The sequence below is a fragment of the Myodes glareolus genome, chromosome 14, assembly GCF_982192425.1.
Source record: "Myodes glareolus chromosome 14, mMyoGla1.1, whole genome shotgun sequence".
In the NCBI taxonomy this organism is placed as follows: Eukaryota; Metazoa; Chordata; class Mammalia; order Rodentia; family Cricetidae; genus Myodes; species Myodes glareolus.
The window spans coordinates 52,435,691-52,457,803 of record NC_142039.1 but is presented as its reverse complement, the minus strand read 5'-3'; the positions used below and the strand labels follow the sequence as shown (position 1 = coordinate 52,457,803).

The window sequence follows — 22,113 nt, the reverse complement described above, 5'->3', positions numbered from 1 at the left end:
CCCATCTACAGAAGAGACCAGGGAAACCCAAATGATGGGCAGGCTTAGCTGCTTTTTGCTGGGGTGGACATCAATGGAGTCTCTCTTGAAAGAGAATACTAGGCAGAAAGATATAAAGTCAGAGACTCACAGTCTGATTGCAGTGTATGAAACTTTTACAGACAGAGGTAGTGAGCAGCTGGGGCGTGCTATGTGCAGACAAGATTCTAGACAGGCAGATCTCATTCATCATTGTGCTTACTTAACACTATTTATGTTGTAAAGATCCAGTTGCATAAACCACAGCCCAAGCCATAGGATTACACATCTGAATGAATTTATTTAAGAGTTGGGAGTGTGGCTCAAGGGTAGAACATTTGTCATGCACGTGGCCCTAGGTTCTATCCCAGCACTGAAATTTTAACTGGACTTTAAAAACCTGACACTTAGGTAAAAGTGAATTCAGTCTTGTGTCACTGAAGTCTTCAGACCACCAGAGGGAGCATCAGTAGGAAAACCAAGCACACCTCTTTTGAAAGCCGATTGGAAGCTCTTCTGGGATCCCTAAGAATGTCATACCTACTCCCAGTAACTCTTCTTGTAGAAACTTTCATTAACAAAAAAGATCAGACAAGGACACACACACACACACACACACACACACAGACATAAGTATTCATCCTTGTGTTAACCAGAAGCAGTCTACATGTTCATGATGTGAAACAACTAAACACATATGCTGTATCTTTATAATGACACATCTTTATACACCTATTAAAGATTTTCGTTCAGGGGCTGGAGAGATAGCTCAGCAGTTAAGAATGCTATCTGCTCAAAACCCACACTGGGAGATCTGACACCTTTGGCTCCTGTAGGCATCTGCACTCATATGCATACACACACACACACACACATACATCATAAATATACATAATTAAAAAATTTTGAAAGAGATATTAGCTCAAAAAAATGGTGATCATAACATGAAGTTTAGTAGAATGAGCAAGTTACAATTCCGAATTTAAATATCTTGTTTTGTATATGTGTACACACTTTGTTTAGTTTGGTTTGGTTTGTTTTTGTGTTTTTGAGACAGGGTAGCCAGGCTGGACTTATAATCAGTATGCACCAGAGATGGCATTCAGCATCTGATCTTTCTGCCTCCATCTACTTCCCCAGTGCTAGATAACAGATGTGCACCGCCACACCTGATTTATACAGTTCTAAGGATTGAGTACAGGGTTTCACATGCTGGGAAACACTGTCAAGTGAGCACATTTTAAAACCTATATTAATTAACAAACTGGGGACAGGGGCAAGGGGCTAGGAATGTACCTCAATGATAGAGTGCTTGCATGTAATGTGCAAGGCCCTGAGTCCAGTCCCAGGACCCCCTTCCAAAAAATTCCGAGGAAAATGTCAATAGCTATGTACCATAATGCAATCCAACGTTTAGGGAGGAAGGGTTTCTGAAGTCCCTTTATAATGCTTTTAAACTTTGGAACATTGCTATTATCTGACACTTTCCTTTTATTATAAACAGGACAGGGTCTACCTCCTTTTTCCCCCCATCAGTCATATGCTAATATTCACAGTGTATATTCAAAGCAGTTATGAGTTGGTTTTAGCTACATAACACAAAATCAAAGTAACAGATTTTTAAAACAGTAAGTTTTCCCCCCAGGAGGATACCCTAAGCTAACAGGGCAGCTCCATGAACATTAGGGCATCTGATACTTCTTCTGTACCCTCATTCTTAGTGTGTGACTCCCAAATCTGACTTCACACACAGTGCCAGATGGCTGCTGGTGTTCCAGCCATTGTATTCCAAGGAGAAAAAACGCCATGGCAACTCTTATAAGGAAAACATTTAACTGAATCTCACAACCTTACAAGTACCCCACTACCTCTGTGACTTCATACCACAGAGGTTTCTCACTGGCTGGGGAACCTCACACTACACGAAAACACCTGGCTTCAGAACCTTAAAATCACAAAGGTACCCCAGTAGCTCAGAAACCTCACAGTGTACAGAGGTATAGTGTCTTAGAGCCCTTACACTATTGAGGAGCCTCACTAGCACATTGACAGCACAGCATAGGTACACACTGGCTCAGAGACCTCACAGTGTACAGAGGCTGAGGCCGGAGGGAGAACAAGGAGAATGTTACCCTACAAATGAGACAGGACTATGGCCCAATACCCCAACCCTCACCCAAACCAGGGCCATTCTGAGATCGCAGAGCTTTACCAGAGGCATTCACAAAGGACTGAGAGATGACAATACTTTGACTGCAGAAGTTGAGCACCTGTTAAGAAGGCAGCTGTTAAGCTGGATGTGGTAGCACATACCTTTAATACCTCTGTGAGTTGAAGGCCAACCTGGTCTACAATAGTGAGTTCCAGGGCGGCCAGGACCCTGTCTCACAAAACCATCAGCCATAGGCATTTTTATGTTTGTGTCATGGGGTAAACAGTAGCAGAGTTGCTCTGGGAAGGTGCCTGGAAATGACTTACCTCCCAGCTGTGTTCAAGGACATGCGGTTTTTATTCTCACAAGCTGCTCTCCTGTTCCTGAGGACTGTTTTCTCTTCTCCTTTATGTTTCTCATAGGGCTCGGTAGACAAGGGATCTTTTGAGGACACACTGACATAAACATGCTTTGGTCTGAAATTGGACAGGGGCACCCCAGCCTCCAGAGCCAGCTTGTCAGTGAGTTAAACAGCACCAAACATTTTACTAATAGGTTTTACAAATTTATTAATATGTACTTTTTTCCAACTTACTAATATATATCACAAATATTCAGGGTTGAGAAAAGCACTGGTTTTTCTCTTAAGACATTTGGTTCAGGACACCAGCCGTTATTTCATGTGTCAAGGTGGGAACCCCCAATCTGCTCCTTAGCTCCACTCACTAGGATTATGATATGATTACTCAGAAATCCAGAAACTGAATGGATAGATAAGCAAAAGCAATAAAAATTTTTAAAAACACTCTACCCAACTAATCTCAGACTGCAGAAGGTCCCAGCCATGAACAGTGCTCACAGTCCTGCTTCTGAGAAATGCACCATCTCAGGTCCCATCCACCTGGCATTCTCTGTGCTGATGACAAGACCACAGACAAAGAAGTAAACTTACCACTGTTATTTCATTCGAAATGATTCTAAAGCACTCATTGGTGGCAACTGAAGCCACCTGCATTGATACTCATTTCCACACTCTGTACTTAGCTAATGTATCCATTAAGTTACCTATGTGGGTGTTTGAGCAGTCCAGACCAAGGATAAGACAAATGTGTGGGAAAACAGGAATTCGGGACACCCTCTGCAGCTGCCACCATTGGTGGGAGCAAACCACACTGACTGTGTTCCTCGCTAACAACATACTCCCTTCCCCTGGACCCCCTCTTTAAGCTAGAGCATTAAGGCAGGAAAAGGACCTGTGTGATGATGCATACCTTTAATCCTGGCACTGAGGCCAGGGGCAGGCGATCTCTGAGTTTGTGGCTAACCTGGTTTACAAAGCAAGTTTCAGGATAGCCAGGGCTACACAGAGAAATCCTGTCTCCTAGGAGGGTGGAGAGAAGAAGCCTTGAGAGAGTCTGGATTCTGACACATGGCCGCTCTGGGTAGCAGCCCTGGCCTTTGGGAGTGTGCTCTCATTTGTCTTTGTAAAGAGCAATTTCTCGCCCCAGATGGTCCATAGAGAGTGTCCCAGTGCTGAGATCCAGACAGACGTCCTAATGCTCAGCACTTTCTTCCCTGGTTCAGTTTGTTCCTTAAAGTATTGCCCAGGAAGTGTCTTTAGTGGGAAACCATGACAACAACTCTTTGTTTTGGAAAAGGAACAGCCCTCCATTGCTGCTCCAGCATCTGAGGAAGTGGGGGCATTGGGATACCAACAGAGACACTTAATTAAAAAGGACACAACCGAAGAAAAGAGGCAGGACAGATGGGGCAGGAGCAGCGAACACAAACTGACAACCCCAGCATAGACAGCACAGGCTGCTTGCTCCCTGTACAGGAACGAATTCCATGGGGTAAGAGCTCTACACATGAATGGGTCTGCAGCTGGCAGCCCGGGAGCCTGGTCGATAGCCTTGCCAGCTCCAAATACCAAGACCGGCCATGGTGACATGTGAGAGAAATGTGAGGGTCTTACTAACCTCCCATTGCAAGTAGCCTAGGAGGCGGATATTAAGGAAACTAGCAACAGCACATGGGCATGAACTTGGTCCTGTAGTTTCCAGAGGCACCAACCTGCCATGGCAAGCACCTGCACGTAGTTGTTAGAATGAAGCCAGGCTGATGGCACACATCTATAATTCCAGAACCTGGGAGGCTAAGTCAGAAGGATGGCCAAACTAAGGCTAGCCTAAACTATATAGCGAGACTCCCTCTCAAACCAAATTAGCTGACAGAGTCCAACAGTTCTTGACCTGTATCTCTTCTTTGCTTTCAGGTCCATATTGGCCAGCTGTATTCGACTGACAAGCTTATCATTGAGAATCAAGAGAAGCCCAGGACATAGGAGCCCAACACTTGGAAACAGCCTCCAGCAGCAGAACTGACCACCTTCAGCATCCATTCTGTACGGTGTGGAAGCTCCCAGTACTAGCTGAACACAGCCTCTTGCTCTGCCTGCCTTGTAGGAGCTGAGAAACTGGGGCCCATTTGCATCCTGTCACAGCCATAATGGGAAGATGGCTGCAACTCCTCAATCCAGGCATTAGAATGAAGAGCTGGAGGCCACTCAGAATAAAGCCATGTGTTGTCGTGTCTCCTCTCCATCCCCCATCTTACAGATCACCCATGTGTAGAGCTTTTGCAGACTTTGTGTCTTAGTCCTTTAAAATAAACAGAATTATCTCTCTGTCCTTTTGTACCAAATAAACCCATTATAATGAATGTGCATTTATTTCCTGACCATACTGGGACTGTAGAAGTGGGAACCCAAAAGGAAGGTCCCACCATCGGCTGAAGGTTGCCTTAGTGAAGGCAAATCCAGGCAGCAGTTCAGACACAGGCAATAAGGACGCGGATCGAGATGAGCACAGGTACGGCCCCATCACTCAGATCTACAAGTTCAGAATACCAAACCTCTCTGCAACCTGTGCACATTGGAATCCTAGTTCTGGCACTCCCCGGGGGAGACCATGAACGCTGAAGTCCGGGAAGTGCCATGTGTAGTTGTGCGCCCAGGTTCAATGGACACTGGGGACACCGGGAGTGCGTTATGACTGCATATTACCTACCCTGCTGAGCACCTTAGAGTCATCAGGGAATCAAAGTGTTTAAAATACAGTTCTTGGGTACAGGGGAGATGGCTCAGTGCTTACGAGTACTGGGCATAGTGCTGCCAGCCGTCTGTAACTGCAGTCACCAGGTATATACATGTACAGGAGAATACTCATAAAAATTAAACCTTAAAATTACTTTTTAAAAATATTAAAAATAAAATACCATTTTCTGGGTGACTCTGATGATCAGCTGGCCAGCAGCAACCAGGGACTAAAGATGTCATATGTTGTAGAAATCCATTCCTTCCAAACACAAGGCACATACTACATGCCTTTCTTAACTTCTGGGGAGTTTCTAGGGACCTGTCCCACTGGAAGAATTTCTTCTCAGACCTGAGTAGACTCTGGAATCACATCAGAGTTGGAGCAGGCATGAGAGTAGTGAAGGTCTACAGAAGCTAGACAGGGTGTTGCTAATTCTTGTGGCATTCATGTGAATCAAGTACAAGCAGTCTTAACTGTCACCCTACCTTAAAAGTCATGAAAGTTGGGTTAGGAATGTGACTCCATCTGCAGTATAGTGCTTGCCACACAAGCCTGAGGACCTGAGTTAATATTCCGAGCACCCATGTAAAAAGCTGGGCACACCAGCATGGTTACCCTGGAGGAGGAGGGGCAGACAGGCAAATCCTGGGAGCTCATGGGCCAGCCAGTGTAGCCAAAGTGGTTGACTATAGATTCAGTTCATCCAACATTAACCGAAGTAGTGATTGAGGAAGACGCCCAGTGACATTGACCTCTGGCCCCCACGTGCATGCTCACTTGTGTGTGTACCCACATGAACATATACACATGTGTACACCACACATGAAGTCATGGGTGAGCCAGGTGTAAGGCTGCACATCTGTAATCCATGCACTTGAAGGCTGAAACAGGAGCACTGAGTTTGAAGTAGTTTTACAGAAAAATTCTAAGTGAGCACAGACTACATATAGCCTGTCACAAGTGTTCACCCTGGTGTCTGTGCAATATAGATTCTGTCATGGTGATGAGCCACAGACATTCTATTTTGCAATACAAGATTTTTTTTTAACTAGTGTGCAAAATAATGGGTTTCGTCTTAGTGTTCTTGCTGTGAAGACACATCATGATCACACCAACTCTTTTTCTCTTTTTCTTCTTTCCCCCAAACAGGGTTTCTCTGTGTAACCTCTTGCTGTCCTGGAACTTACTCTGTGGATCAGGCTGGCCTCAAACTCAGAGGTCTACCTGCCTCTGCTTCCACAGTGCTGGGATTAAAGGCGTGTGCCAGCGCCGCCCAACTACACAGAGCTCTTAACAAGGAAAGCATTTAAATGGGGCTTGCTTACAGTTTCAGAGGCTTGTCCATTGTTACCATGGTAGAGAGCATAGTGGCACATGGGCAGACATGGTGTGGGAAAGTGATTAAGATTTCTACATCTGGATCTGCAGGCAACAGAAGAGAGAAACACTGGTACTAGCTCCGGCATTTGAAACCTCAAAGCCCACCCCCAGTGACACACTTCCTCCAACAAGGTCACACCTAATCCTCTCAAGCAGTGCCACTCACCGATGACCAGACACTCAAATATATGAGCCGATGGGGCCATTCTTACTCAAACCACCACAGGTTTCATGGAGTTTTCATACCTGTGTGTCATACTTTGTTCTCATTCATCCGGTTCTGCAACTCTTGATCTCAGAATTAAGTCTTGTACACCTGTAAGTAGTAAAGATCATTGGAAGTCTTGAATCTCATAGCACTGGGTCCACTCCCGGGAGCTGAGGTGTTCAAGAAGCAGGGCATGCAGCCTGGTGAGCGAACATGATATGAGGAGTGTGTTCTCACCTTTCAGCTGACCTGTGGAGCAGTGTCCTCCAGCCCTGGTGGAGGTGGCACTTGATAAAATGGTCACCATCTAACAGCACTGCCCATGGTGCTGTTATTTGTAATCTAAGTCATTCCCCTGAAAGTGTCACATTGCAAGCAGAATGGCAGCTCTGTGGGAGGCTCCCCACAGGATTGCTTCCACAGACAGTCATGGAATAAACCTGGCTTGTTCTGCAAACTGTTCACAGCTGGCTGCTTGTGTGTTAATTAAACCTCCTAAATGGGTTTGGACATGCCCATGGCTTGATAATACAGAACTAATTCTTGCAACTTAGATCAAATTAACTCTATATTTGGGAATCTGCACACACACACACACACACACACACACACACACACACACACACACACAGGAGAATTGATAGAAAAGCCCACAAACAGGAGTCGGCTAAGCAGAGCCTCACGTTAGGTGTCCCACAAATACACAGGACTTCAACTTAATTCTAGGGCTTCAGAAAAAGTGGCATTTAACTGATGTTTGTGTAATGCAGCCATCTGCCTTCCTGATAGCCCCAACTGTAGAGCTTGGGTCAGGAGATGTGATGGAGAAGCTGTACCACTTGCCTGGGCCATCTCAACTTTCCCAGAGTATGCGACTTCTCTCAAGGTGCGAGGGGTCACTCAGTGTCAGCAGCTGCAGCTGAAAAATGCCACCAAAAGTTTACGTCTCCAGAGGCAAAAGCTACTTACAAAGCAGCCGTTTCCTAGACCTGCAGATAGCATTGGCTGGGCCTATCTGGTTCTTTAACTCTGGTTCTAGAGCAACGGTATGTAGACAGGTGTGAAGCTATGTTGTGTTGATGGCCCTTGTGGTCTAGAAGGTGGAGCAAGAGAGTGTCCTTGGGCTGTGACTTAGATTGATTTGCAGACAGGCTGTCCTGCAGCCACTTCCAGCCCTTCCCTCCTTAGCCACACCCAACACTCATAGCCTATTATTTCCAAGGATTGGAAACAATGCTCTTATTTTTTCCAGTGCTGCAGGTAACCCTCTGTGTGCTAGGGAAGTGCTCTGTCATGGAGCTGCAGCATTGTGTGTATCATGCCATAAAACAGTTTGAACAGATATGCACCTGTAGGGAGAGCTGCCTACAGAGAATGTTTTCTTTTTGGTCAGTTATTTGGTTTTGGTTATTGTTTTTATTTGTTTTTGTTTTTCACACCGATGTTTCACACCGATGGGTCTACTGACCACAGAACCAAAACACAGTGTGGTTTTGTGGGGATTTTTATTTTGATTTTGTTTTCAGAAGTGTTTTTGAGACAGGGTTGCTCTTTGTAGCTTTGGATCTTGTCCTGGAGCTTGTTCTGTAGACCAGGCTGACCTTGAACTCGCAGAGATCCACTTGCCTCTGCCTCATGAGTGCTGGGACTAAAGGTATGTGCCACGAATGCCCAGCTGAGTATGTGAATTCTATGCAAATACATGCTTTTTATGTAAAAAAAAATGGCATTGTAGATTCTGCTCCCTATCGGAGCTCCTAGAATCAGTCCCCTGTAGATAACAAGGGACAGTTATTTATTGCCTTCTATATTAAAGGGCATCTTAGGTATTGGGGCCAGGACACAGAGAAACAATAAGTGGGACTTCTCGAAACTGAAAAGCTTCTGTAAAGCAAAGGATACAGTCAACAAGACAAAACGATAACCTACAGAATGGGAAAAGATCATCAACCCCACATCAGATAGAGGACCGATCTCCAAAATATACAAAGAACTCAAGAAATTGGTCATCAAAAGAACAAATAATCCAATAAGAAAAAAATGGAGTACAGATCTAAACAGAGAACTCTCAACAGAGGAATCTAAAATGGCTGAAAGACTCTTAAGGAAATGCTCAACATCCTTAGCCATCAGAGAAATGCAAATCAAAACAACTCTGAGATTCCATCTTACACCTGTAAGAACAGCCAAGATCAAAAACACTGGTGACAACTTATGCTGGAAAGGTTGTGGGGTAAAGGGAACACTCCTGCATTGCTGGTGGGAGTGCAAGTGATACAGCCCCTTTGGATATCAGTATGGTAATTTCTCAAAAAATTAGGAAACAACCTTCCTCAAGACCCAGCAATACCACTTTCGGGTTTATACCCAAAGGATGCTCAATTGTACCACAAGGATATATGCTCAACTATGTTCATAGCAGCATTGTTTGTCATAGCCAGAACCTGGAAACAACCTCAATGCCCCTCGACTGAAGAATGGAAAAGGAAAATGTGGTACATTTACATAATGGAGTACTACATAGCAGAAAAAATGACATCTTGAAATTTGTAGGCAAATGGAAGGATCTAGAAAGCATCATATTGAGTGAGGTAACCCAGACCCAGAAAGACAAATATATGTACTCACTCAAAAGTGGTTTTTAAACATAAAGCAAAGAGAACCAGCCTACAAATCACAATCCCAGAGAACCTAGACAACAATAAGGACCCTAAAAGAGACATACGTGGATCTAATCTACATTGGGAAGTAGAAAAAGACAAGATCTCCTAAGTAAATTGGGAGCATGGGAACCATGAAAGAGGGTTGAAGGGGAGGGGAGAAGAAGGAAGGGGAGCAGAGAAAAATGTATAGCTCAATAAAATCAATAAAAAATTAAAAATAAACAAAAGTCAAAGAGAAGATAAGGCCCCCTCAAAATAGTAGGTGGAAGTGTCTTATACTCAGTATAATGTTCCCTGAATTTGGACGCTCTTTTTTCCGGGGGAGTTAACTCACAGTCAAGAAGACCCTTAAGAAATATTACCTGAACCCAGATGACCCCAGACACACCCAGCTTTAGCAATGAATGCTGGGATCCTGGGCTTTGCTGCTAAGCCACATTCCAGCCACATGTGATCAAACCTTGACAAGACAACCATAAGCTCTGTTTGAGGGAAATTTGTGAATGTCTTGTTCCAACCACCAAAGTAAAGGTGTTATAGAATATTATTTTAAGATGTGTTATGTTTGTTTATGCTGTGGAACATTTAATGATGCAAAGATGTGCTGTATTCCTTTATGTTGCATTTGTTTGACTCTGATTCTCTGTTAATTTGCCTGTATAAAACATCTGGTTGGGCTAATAAAGAACTGAATGGCCAATAGCAAGGCAGGAGAAAGGATAGGTGAGGCTGGTGGGCAGAAAAAATAAATAGGAGAAATCTGGGTGGAGAGATGGAGGAGCCAGTCACCCAGCTACACAGCAAGCTACAGAGAAAGAAGTAAAGAAAGGTATACAGAAATAGAGAAAGATAAAAGCCCAGAAGCAAAAGATAGACAGAATAATTTAATGAAAGCTGGCTAGAAACAAGCTAGGCTAGGGTCGGCCATTTGTAAGTAATAATAAATCTCCATATATGAAATTTATTAGGGAGCTGTGTGGTGGGTCCCACAAAGAGCCAAAAGAGTCAAAACCAAACAACTACATACAGGTTAGAAGCCATGTGGATCAACTGGGTCACTGTAATAAAATGCATCTGGCAAGGTCGTATAACAAAGCTGGCAACGCTAATTCAGGTGCACATCATTCAAAACAAAAGAGGCAGCCAACAGGAAGCTCTCTGCACATCCTGCATCCACATGCCTCACTGCTAACCAAGTCTTTGCCAGTTGTTATAAAACGTACTTGGTAGTGGAGACTGTGCTTGACAACAAAGCCGACCCTCCCCCACCTCCTGTCTGAAAGTCTACCTAGAATCTCTGCGGACAGTGGCTCACCTACCCCTGAAAACCATAAGATCTTCCTTTTTCAATCTTTGAAGCTTTATTAGTACTTCAGGGAGCCATTGATAAAAATTGCTTCTCCAAAATATATCCATGTACAGAGTCAATGGATGTTGTGCTTTTGTTCAGGAGCTCAGGTTCAAGTCCAAAGACCCTTCAGAGAGAACCAGAAGGACATTCGGTGATGAATTTGGCTGTTCCTTATCTAAGGGGATTGTTGCCACCACTGTGCCGACAGCAAAGTCGGTGTCTCGGTCTTGAAATTGGATTGCATGAAATGTCAACACAACTAGACATGAAATTGTGCATGTTGGAACTTTTGTAACCAAATGGTCTTGACTGAACAAGTCTATGGTGACCACAGTATGGCCCATGTGAGTTCCAGGCATTTACCTGCTCTTCCCCAGGGAATCAAGGCTTCCAGGAACAACTGGTTCCACAGGAAACAGCTTCCAAGAAAAATCTGATTCTTTCTAACAAAATACTAAGCTTTCTCAGAAACTTCCCACAATCAGCCCATCATTCAAAAAGTTACTTTATTTTGTCTCTTAAATGTCTTTAAAGCATTTCATTAGAACTTCCGAAGTGTTACCTAGGAAACTCACTTGACTTCGCCTGTCTAAGGTTAGTGTCAAAATGATCAGCTCTTATTTTTGAAGAGTTAATGCACATCTCATTTATGTACATCTAGTATGCAGGATGTTAAAGGCATATGATCAAAAACTATAATGTAAAAGATAGGAATCTGATCAATAGTTCCTAATGTATTCTTCTATTGAGAGTCTAGTAGGGGGCAGATCAAGGGTTTTAACTGCTGTTCAGAGACTGATACTGGTATTTGATAACAGCAATATCATTGTACTCTTACCCACCAGAAAAGCTTTTTTTGTCTTTTGATTAATGTGGATTTAAGAAAATTATGACATGTTTAATTGTTGAATCATTGTTGTGGTATTGATCTAATAATGATAATATTTGTAACTGCATATAAGATGTTAAGAAAAGTTGGTATTGACTGACAATGCTAAAAATCATGGTACTGACCAAAGATATTTAGAAATATTTGGCCAACAATGCTGAGAATCATAGATGTTGAAAAAAGTTGGTATTGACTAACAATGCTAAGAATTATGGTACTAACAAAGATATCTGTAAATGTTGGGAGTTAATGCACATGTTAAGAATTTTAGATTTTGACCCAACGTGAAAGATTTAAGAGCTGCACTAAACTAACTGAAGAAGCTTTCTAAACTCAGGTGATTCTCTTCTCCTTTAAATAGGAGACTATAGCCTTTGGGAGCATGATTATTCATAAAGCATTATAATTAATCCTGCATTATAATTAATCCTGACAAAAAGTATGGCTCCAAGGCACAGAGCCCAAAAAATTTCTCTCTCCATTAATCTCTTTTCTTCACAGAGATCAGCAGTCACTGACGGGTTTGAAGCTTCTTCTCCCCAGATGCCTAAGACAGGAGCTCGCATATATGAATGCCTGTTCCAAAGACAGGAAAATTTGGGTAAATGAAGAGGTCTTTCCCCAAGCCAGGTGTGATCGTTTTACCCTGTTGCAGAAGCACAGGTTTTATTAAAATTAGTAAGAGAGAGTAGATTGTAGGCCCATATTTCTATATGGTGTGGCAGCCAGACTCTAAAACCATAGTCAGTATCTGAGGGTGGTCCCATAGCCTACCAGACAGGCCGTCACTACCTAACAAAAGGTCAGGATGGTTTTGCTCCTTCCTTTGTAATTTGGAGGATGCCTTATAGAGATGCTGATTCAAGCCTATGTGACAGCTAGCATACAGAGTAGACAGGTAGCTGTGGACATGACAAAAAGTCATTCACCTGGTTACCTAGGAGACAGAATGCTAATATATTTCCCCTAAGTTAAGTTTTGATAAAAAGCTGTTTGGAGAATAAACAAGAGAAAAATTCTTCAGGATGTGAACTCAGGATTTCATGAGGGACCACTGAGAAAGAATTTCCCTCCCAATGAACCCATGTGAATCGTGTCTTTATTCCCGTGTCTCCACGCTGATCCAGAGAGAGATAATTTATGTTGGGGTTTGGTTGAGAGAAATGATATATGGTCCAGGCTACCACCAGACCCCGACAGTTCCTTTCTCTCTGCTTCTCTGCCTGTCTCTCTGTTTCTCTTTCTCTCCCCCTTTCTTTCTGCCTCTCTCTTCTCTTCTACCACTCCTATCCCCAGAGGCTGAGCTCTCCCCTCCTCTATGCCCTTCTCCCAATCCCTTTCCCCCAATAAAAAGGCCCTCCACATGAGCTCTGTTGCATGGCATTTTTCTCTCTGGCATTGCTTTTTAAATTATAACATTGATTCCCTGACTGGGAAAGGCTCTCCTCCAGCCCATTGGAAGTTTGAGGCATGATAGGATCCTGGAACCCAGGCCACAGAGGACGGTTTTGTTTCTCAGGATCTCCAGGTTCCTTCATCTAACACCAACATGATTGAGAGCCCCTCCGCTTCCCCACCTCGGCTATTTCCCACGTGTGAGGACTCATTCCTTGATTGTGGTTTCTCACCTTTTGGCCTCATTAAGTCCTGGTACCAGGCAATCATAGCTCTTTTTGGGCTCAGAGTCCTCAGCTCCTGCCCTTTGTGTGATGATTCACTGGGTAACCTGTGCCTTTCTCATTTCTCAGACCCTTGGGTCCTTCGGGCATTGCCCTTCGGATCCTGCTCCTTGATTGACAAGTTGTCAAGCAACTTGTTCCTTTCTCATGACCCTCGCTTCAGAAAAACGTCATTGGATTTTTTTCTGCCTCACTCAAGTGGAATAGCCTACCAAAAATCCACTTCCCAGCACTTTAGATCTTGAAATTTTGTGGGATCTTTACAACATTCTGCCAGCGATCCTGATAGATCGAAGGAGGTATCACCCTTTCCCCTCCCCCAATCAACCCCTTACACAAACTCTGTCATATGCAGCATGTTTGCTCAGTGGCAAAGTCCACCAAAAAGTCATCACTTCACACTGGGCTCCTACCCACCTGCTCCATCCTCAATAGATCTGCTCTCTTCCACCTGCAACAAACCTGCTTTTTCATTCACTAGTGGCTTCTTCTTTTATTTGATATTGGCAGTTGGCTCTCTGGCAGGGAAGGCTATCAGCCTCTGACCATTTTCCTGGATGTGAAGTTCATTTCTCAAGCACAGTCTTCTCTTTGCCTTCTGGCTTTTCTCAAAGTCCTGGTACCAGGTGACTGTGTCTCTTTCAGGTTCAAAGCCTTTGGCCCTTGCTCGGTGTTTGATGATTCGCTGAGCAGCCTGTGCCATCTCAAAATCAATCCTAACTGAATTCCTGGAATGCTGGGAATTGCAGACCCTTGGGTCTTGCTTCTCTGCCTTACTCATGGGAACTGGGTCATCTTTCATACCTCCTTGCTACCATTGGGATGTTTTTTGGAGAGACAGCCGCTGGCTATCCCTGATCAGCTATTGTTGCAGGACGGCCAGCTGTTGGCCACAGAGCTGGAGGTGCAAGACTACCAAACATGTCCAGGTGGTGAGAACCAGCCACACCCCAGAGCATTTTGCCAGGTCCAAGCAGCCCCTGACAGCTCCATAGAGCCTGGACAGTGAAGTAAAGCAGCCAGATACTCCAGGACATGGTCAGCACCCCAGCTTTCTCAGGTTCCCAAAAGATGAACGATCCCCCCCACCCTGCCAGGTCAGCAGGAAGTAGTCCTGCTGAGGACATGGTGTCCTCATCCCCGCTCACTGGCTATCCCTTTCTATCTAACCCCTCACCTTTTTATAATGAGCAAAAGGGAGGAATGTTAGTATTCTATTCAGGCATCTGTACTGGCCTGCCCTTGGGGTCCTGACAGGATGTGTCCTCAGCTGCAGCCACTAAGAGCATCTCCTGTGCACATTCACTACATTCCCTTTTTAAAGGTAGGCCTTGCCCACCTCCCTTCTCTTTCTTTTCTTCTCTATCTGTCCCCTCCCCCTCTCCTTCTCTGGCTGTCTCACTGTCTCCCCCCCCCCCCCCCCCCGCCTTTCTCTTCTCTTCTGCTGCTCCTGTCTCCAGAGGCCAGTCTCCCCCCTCCCTCCCTCTTTCTAAGTTCCCTTTCCCCTAATAAAAAAAAACCCTTTATGTGAACTCTGTCGCATGACATCTTTCTCTCTTGTGCTGCCCTTTAAATTACAACATTTCTCAAATGTATAATCCAAATGCAAAGTGTAGGACTCTTTACCGAGCTGGTGTCCTCCCAGCTGTAGCTGTTAATGGTGCTTACATTTCCCAGGTTGCGCTGTAGATGGAGAAAGCCAAGTCACTAAAGTGAGCTCAGCTTGTCATGTCCCTGCTCAAACCTCTATCCTCATTGATTTCAAAAAGCTGCATGACCCTGATCCTATGAATCTGGCACCCCCTACATCGTGGGGACTGCCCAGGCAAAGACTAGGGCTACCAATATCTCATCAGCATTTCTTAGCTTATTATAGCCAAAGTGCTCTCTCTGCCCTACATACCTGGATCCTGTAGTGTGTGCTAGGAAAGCACATTTGATTCCATGATGCCACAGAAAGCAGAACATAGAAGTTCCCCCTCGTGCCGTTCCTCCCATCCCTGATATAGAAGATATGATGCAGGCACGCTAAGCCACGGGCTTCAAGGCACAAGGCTCAAAAGACACGCACGGCTAAGTCAGGAAATGAAAACTCTTAGCCTGGTAAATTAGACAAAAGCTGTGTGGCAGGAGCTGAAAATCGTGAAACCCATGAAATGGTTTATGAAAATCCTATAGCTGAGGAGAGAAGGAAGGGTGGGGCAGATTGAGAAACATCGGAGTGGAAACCTTTTGCATGTGCCCATGTACGCATGCACATGCACAGAGAGTATGAGAAACTTCACAGTTTTGTGAGGAATGTGTGGAGGTTTGTGGGTAATTAAGACAGTCCCACTCCCAGGTGCTCGGGGAAGGCTCCTGACAGTGACTTTCCTGCTGCTCCCTGATTCCCAGAGTGCAGTGCTCATTCCTGAGCTATAGCCTGGCCTCCCAAGGTCTGCAAACCTTGCTCCCTCCACTTCCCATCTTACTTCATGAGCATGGAGTTTCCTAGGGAAACATTTTGCTCAGCCTTTTTCTCACTGTTTCAGAAACTCTTTAGATGGGAAGACGCTTTCTATCCAACATTCCCTGAAAGAGAGATTTTTGCCACCAGGAAGCTTCTGGAATTTCTCTTTAATGGAGGACAGGGTCATTGAATGACTGGGAAGACGTAGTCTTTAATGACTAGAGATAGATAAGATTTTTCAAGTTGTTCCACCTTCAAGCAAAACTGACCACATGCATCAAATAAAGGTGAATATTCCTGCAAAGGGGCACCAGCTTTATTTTGTGATGAGGGCATTGCTTCCCTCCTTTTGGAAAGTCAACTCCCACTCCTCCCACCCCTTCTTCCCTCTTCTCCTCCCTCCTCTACTGTGCCTTTAATTTGTGGAGCTGGGGATCAAACTCAGGCCTTCCACATGTACTAGATGAAATGGTTAACCCACATTATCCACCTGGACTAGGTTTAGAAATACCACGGAATACACATCTCTAGAGGTGTCTGTGAGGATGTCTCCAGAAAGGTTTACCTGGGGATGGAAGACACACCATGAATGTGGATGGCATCGTGAATGGACTGGGGTCTCATACTGAAGAAAAAAGGAGAAGGTGAGGGCTGGGAGATGGAACACTGGGTAAGGTGCCTCCCATGCAGGAGCAAGGGCTCTGCCAAAGAACTGTGTGGTGGGGTGCACCTGTCACCCCAGCACTGGAGGGTGCAAGCAGGAAGATGCTGGGGACTGACTAGCCAGCCAGTCTGCCCAAGTGATGAGCTTCAGTGAGAAATCTTGTCTCAAAAAAAAGGCTAAAGTAGAGAACAATAGAAGACAACACCCAATGTCAACCTCTGGCTTGCACACGTGCATGTACGAACACGGACGCACTCGCTATAGCATACACCACACACATGTGCACAAGCAAAGGAGCCAGTAAGCCGAGACCAGCATTCACCTTTTCCCGCTTCCTGATAGAGGCCCAATGTGACGTAATGTGAGCAGCTGCCACCCAGGAAAGAGAAAAGTAACTGTCATGTCAGGCAAGTCCTCTGCCACTGGACAGCATCCAGACCCTACAAACACGCTTTTAAATACTTAATGACTTTGTTAGTACTAATCTTTCCTTCAAAATAAATATTATTTTTTTTATTTCTCATTTAGCTCAGACTGGTCTTGAAACTTCTGTGTGGCCAAGAATAACTGAACCCCTTACCCTCTTTCCTCACCTTCTTTATACTGAGATTTCGGTAGTCAACTATTACACACACAGACTAAATAACAAACATAAATTCTAACAAAAAACCCACAAATTTTGATAAGCAAAAATTCTAACAATAAACAAAAAGGTATTTTAACTTCATTCATATTTATAAAAGAAAATGTTTCCTGGGGATTGGAGAGATGGTTCAGCAGTTAAGAACTCTGGCTTTTCTTCTATAGGATCCAGGATTGATCTCCAGCACCTACATGGTGGCTCACAACCATCTGTAACTCTGGCTTCAGGGGATCCCATGACCTCTTCTGGCTTCCAAGGGTACCAGGCACACAGGTGGAGCACAGACACACATGCCAGCAAACTATCCATGCTCATAATAATAAATAAATATTTTAAAGTGTTTCTTATGGGCTAAAAAAATATTTCAGTGTTAGAGAGACTGACCTGCTAATCTATAAACCTAATATATGAAACCCTGGGATGCAAAATAAAATAAAATATAAATACATACATACATACATACCCTGGTTCCATCCCCACAACAACAAAAATGTTTGCTTTTTTTGTTTTTTGTTTTGTGTTCAAGACAGGATCTCTCTGTGGTGACTCCCTGGGTTTTCTGGAACTCACAGAGATCCACCTGCCTCCCAAGTGCAAGGATTATAGGTGTGTAACACCACACGCAGACCATGCTCACTATTTTAAATGGCAATCATCACTAAAAGGTTAACTGTTTTGTGAATTATAATTCTCGGCGTGTAACTTTAAACATAGTAAGCAGGGTTGGCCTGCTGTCTAGAGAGGGCCAGAGAAGCAGTGTTTGGCACTGTCCTCTACTTAACTCCACTGCAGGTGTCAAAGAGCATGCGCAGGGTGAGCTCATGGCTTTGTTCAGTAAATATCTGTGGATGGTGAGGTTTGAATTCCATATGATCCTTTGTTTGTTGGAGTGGTTTTATTTTTAATCCAGATCTCATTCTTCTGGACTCCAACAAGCTGTGGCCATCCTATTCAGGCTTCCAGAGTCCTGGGATTTCAGGGATGAGCCACCATACTCAGCCTTGGTTTTTGCTTGATAAAGTTTTTCTAGGCCTCCAAGGCTGGCCTCAAACTCTTGACAATCCTGCTTTAGCCTGTAAATGCTGGGGGTTACTGGTGTGTTCCACTATATCTGGCTTTAATATAATTTTCATGTCACAAAATAATACTTTAAAATTAAAATAAAACTTTCAGCCTGTGAAAGTCATGTATAAGGTCTCTGGTTCTGTGAAAACAGACTTTGGGCCATGTCTGGCCTTTGGTGATTGTGCTGACCCGTCTGTTGAACTATGAAAACATCTTCCCCTTAACTTCACTCTAATTATGCTAGTCACAGGCTAGAAAATAGGACACTTTGAAAAATAATTTTAGAAAGAAAATGTGTTACTCGGGAAAAGCAGGAAGAAAGGAGCTGAGCCTTCACCCAGAGTGCGATCCCACTCAGACCTGGAGTCATCCACAGTGAGAGAGGGTCCCCGCACCCGTGCCTAGGGCTCTGCTATGCCAAGTGCCCCATTTGTTCCTGACAGCACTTGCAAGTGTGCTTTGTTACCATCAAGTTTCCACTCTCCTGTGCCTCTGGGCGGAGAAAGAAGCCACCTGTCCAGTCCCCAGCCTCTGTACTTGGAGTGCAGCCTGTAAGCGCGGAGCTTCCCGACTGCTAATGGCCCAGAGAGTGGCACAGCTATTCGGAACACTCTACTGCACAAAAGGGTTTGGGATGAATGTGATGGACTCTCGCAGCTCACAGCCGAGGCCTTTGGCATTTTAATTCACCCAACATTTTACTACGGCAAGGGACAGAGCACTTTTTTGCACATCCTTGAAGATCCCTTTTCCCAGTGTGGGGACCTTGGACTCTTCCACATCAGGGAGAAAACGTACCCTCGCTGTTGTTTCACGCTTGGCCCCGTGCCCACGCCACCACCTGAGCATCCCCTGATTGCCAAGGCCTCCCCAAACCCAAGCCCACGGAAGGTAAAACAGGAAGCACAGAGTGGAAGTACGCGTATGTGGCCTTTACTTTTTAAAAGGACATTTGTATCCAATCACAGAAGAAAATAGCATTGTGTCTGGGAAGATGTTTCCAGATCCCAGTGAAAAAGAAAGGCTGAACGGGCACCCACCGAGCCTTCCGAGAATCAAGCCTGGGGTGTGAATGTTCCACGAGTGAAGGCCTAACTTTCACACGGGGAGGTGGGGTGTCCTGTCTTTCCCTGCGGGTCTTCATCAAGCTGTAAGGACTGCGTCTCACTAGAAACAAATCCCCAAGGTCCTGGTTCACGGTTCCAAAGCCCCTTTCTTGGAAAGAGTGTTTGCTTGGGGGACTAGGGTATTTCTTATTCCATTACAGGCTGAGAGTTCTAGAACGCAAGTAGAAAGGTCAGTCGAAAGAGGGTCAAAGCATTGCCAGGCCCGCTGTGCTTGCTGGTCTGTGTATCTGCACTGCGAGTTTATGGTTTAAATGCCAAATCTGCGCCGCTCAGCCAAGGTTCCCCGAGAGCCCTTGCTGGAACTTCGCGTGCTGGTCAGCCTCTCAAAGCTCCGGGACTCAGAATGGGTCTGTGGAGCACACATAACGCAAGGTGTAGTTGGCCCCCTCGTTGTTATCCCAGTATTCGCCCTGTTCGCAGCGGTAGCAAATGGCAAAATGGATAGCGACGTCGCAGGCGTCAGCATCCTCCCCTTCTTTGGGCTGCAGACCTGGTGGCAGACTCAGCGAGAAGCAGAAACGTTCTGTGAGTGACTCCTCACTATCCTCAGCCCCTGGTCCAGAGAGTCCCGAAGGCACAGGAGGCGGCTGCTCCAGGGACTCAGGATGCAGCTCAGCCGGCACGTCCAGAAAGGTGCGCCACTCGGTAAAGGTATAGCGCACCACCACTGCCCTGGGTCCGGGGCAGCTGATCACTCTGCCCGAGCCGGTCACCTCAGCACCGGGCGGCTGGGAGCATTGCACGGACTCCAGACACACTCGCTGTCGCCGCAGACGCTCCTCCACAGCACTCAGCTCCGGGAGCTGGAAGAGGGGTCGGAGCTGGGCACGAGGGACCCACAGGGACGAGGACACCTTTGCCGCCGCCAGAAACCCCCCGACTTGCTTCAGGTCCTCGGCGCTCAGCGGGAAGCTGCGGAGACGTGAGAGCACTGCGGGCGGCACCTGCGGGTCCTCCGCCTCACTGAAGTGCTTCACGCTGGCCAAGCTCAACCCCAGGGAGTCTGCGAACTGCACGCGCTTCTTGCACTTGGCGCAGCAGTCCCCGCCCGAAAACTCGCCACCCTCCGCGCCGGGCTGCCCGGTCTGCTGCCGCTGCTGCAGGAGCTTGGCTGCATGCAGGATGGGGTCGGCGGGCAAAGAGAAGGAGCGTGTACGAGGGCGGCGATATTCCTGCAGCTCCTCCCGCTCCATGAGAGCCACCTCTTCCTGCGGCGACAGGGACAAGTCCTGGAGTTGAGCGTCAGGGATCTCCAAGGTGCCACCTTCCACGCAGAGGAGCTCGGGGACCGACAGCCCCTCCACGGGCGGGGGCTCTCCGGAAGGCGTAGAGCTGGGGACCCCGGAACTTTGCAGCTGCTCCCCGGATGGCTCCATGACACCATCTAGCCCCGGGACTGGTCCGGTAGCAAACGCGGTGCTGGAGACTCCGATGGAAACTTATCTACTCCCGCAACAGAAGGAGCGCATAGTGCCCGCTGGGCTTGCCTTCCCTGGTTCAGTCTAGCCAGGTTGAAGAGCAGAGAGCAGATTCAGCCCGAGGACTCCAGCTTTTAGCTGCGGCTGCCCAGAGAGGGAGGAGGATGATGGCCTGGGGCTAGATCCCAAGAGGGAGGGCCAAGGGCGGGGAGGCGCGGCCTCCAGAACACCTGAGAACCAGGTCCCGAACAGAAACTAAGATTTTCTGGAGGTCCTGGGCTGGTTGAGAGCCTTGATTCTCCCGGCAGCAGAGAGGCGTCTGCCCCACCTCCGTAGCAGCCCGCAACTTTCGGAGCCCAGCGCGTGGACAAAGTTTTCCAGCCAGTGAAGTTAATCTTCCGGAGAAGTATTGTCGCTCTGCAGTGACATCCCTGCTGCCACCAGCCTAGGGAGTTTGCGGAGCAAGTACGTCATTGAAGCTAGCCCGGCACATCTCTTCTCTTTTATCCTTTCTCCACCAAACCTCTGGCATCCCCGGGTCTCATCCGTGTATTTGTCCCTAATTGCTCCTGAAAGCTGGGAGGCTTGAGCTGCAGCCTCCACCTACCTATCCGGTGACCTTGCCTATGTTTGGGCTTGCAACCGGACAGAGAGAGGACCCACCGGGAGCGGACACAGAGGCCAGTCCAGAGCAGCCGGAGGCCATTCGCGCCTAGCACTAGAGCACGTCCCCGATCCCGCCTCCCCTTGTCCCGCCCGCAGATCTGGATGGGGAAGAAAAGGGCTGGCACCTCCCTCCCAGGCTGGGCGCCTTACCACAGTAGGCAACGCGTCCTCCTCAACCTGCACGTACCGGTTTCCTCCCGCAAGGATCCCAGACCAGTCTTCCGTAGTTCAGGCCTGGTGGGGAGTGGCGCCAAAACCCAGTCGCTGGAAGATCTACAAGAAGCATTCCACTCTACTCTGGCATTGGAGACTTCCTAAAGTGCTGTATTGTTCTTTTGCCTTCAGGACAATTTGCCTCTATCAAACTTCAATTGATTACCCCAAAACCAAACCTCAAGCCCCCGCCCCTTCATTCCCTATAATTCAGAGGGTCCCAGGCAGTGACTGAGAGGATATCTAACAAGAAGATGCTGAGACTGGGCTGTGGGGAGCACCATTATGGAATGACTAACTACTTGACATGGCTGAGTATACAATTACAAGAAAAAGTTGGACCCGGCAGCGGTGGCGCACGCGCGTCTTTAAACCCAGCACTGGGGAGGCAGAGGCAGGCAGATTTCTGAGTTGGAAGCCAACCTGTTCT

At 46.3% G+C, this 22,113-nt stretch overlaps 2 protein-coding genes across 2 annotated transcripts in view; one reads left to right on the top strand and one right to left on the bottom strand.

The window, feature by feature from the left end:
- Lyrm4 (LYR motif containing 4) overlaps positions 1-4,891 on the top strand; it is a 95,605-nt gene extending 90,714 nt beyond the window's left edge. The window contains exon 3 of the mRNA XM_048427727.3: positions 4,446-4,891. Within this exon, the coding sequence (XP_048283684.1) occupies positions 4,446-4,514 (69 nt within the window). The 3' untranslated portion in view covers positions 4,515-4,891. The remainder of the gene's footprint in view (positions 1-4,445) is intronic.
- Positions 4,892-19,176: 14,285 nt separating this feature from the next.
- Ppp1r3g (protein phosphatase 1 regulatory subunit 3G) lies at positions 19,177-21,631 on the bottom strand. Its single transcript, XM_048427849.3, has one exon. It carries the CDS (start codon positions 20,760-20,762, stop codon positions 19,725-19,727), a length of 1,038 nt encoding a protein of 345 aa, XP_048283806.3. The 5' UTR covers positions 20,763-21,631; the 3' UTR covers positions 19,177-19,724.
- Positions 21,632-22,113: the final 482 nt, after the last annotated feature.

What these genes read in the sequence shown, in the direction of transcription:
- Ppp1r3g (XM_048427849.3), bottom strand. Translation starts at nt 20,762, where the DNA reads ATGGAGCCATCCGGGGAGCAGCTGCAAAGTTCCGGGGTCCCCAGCTCT.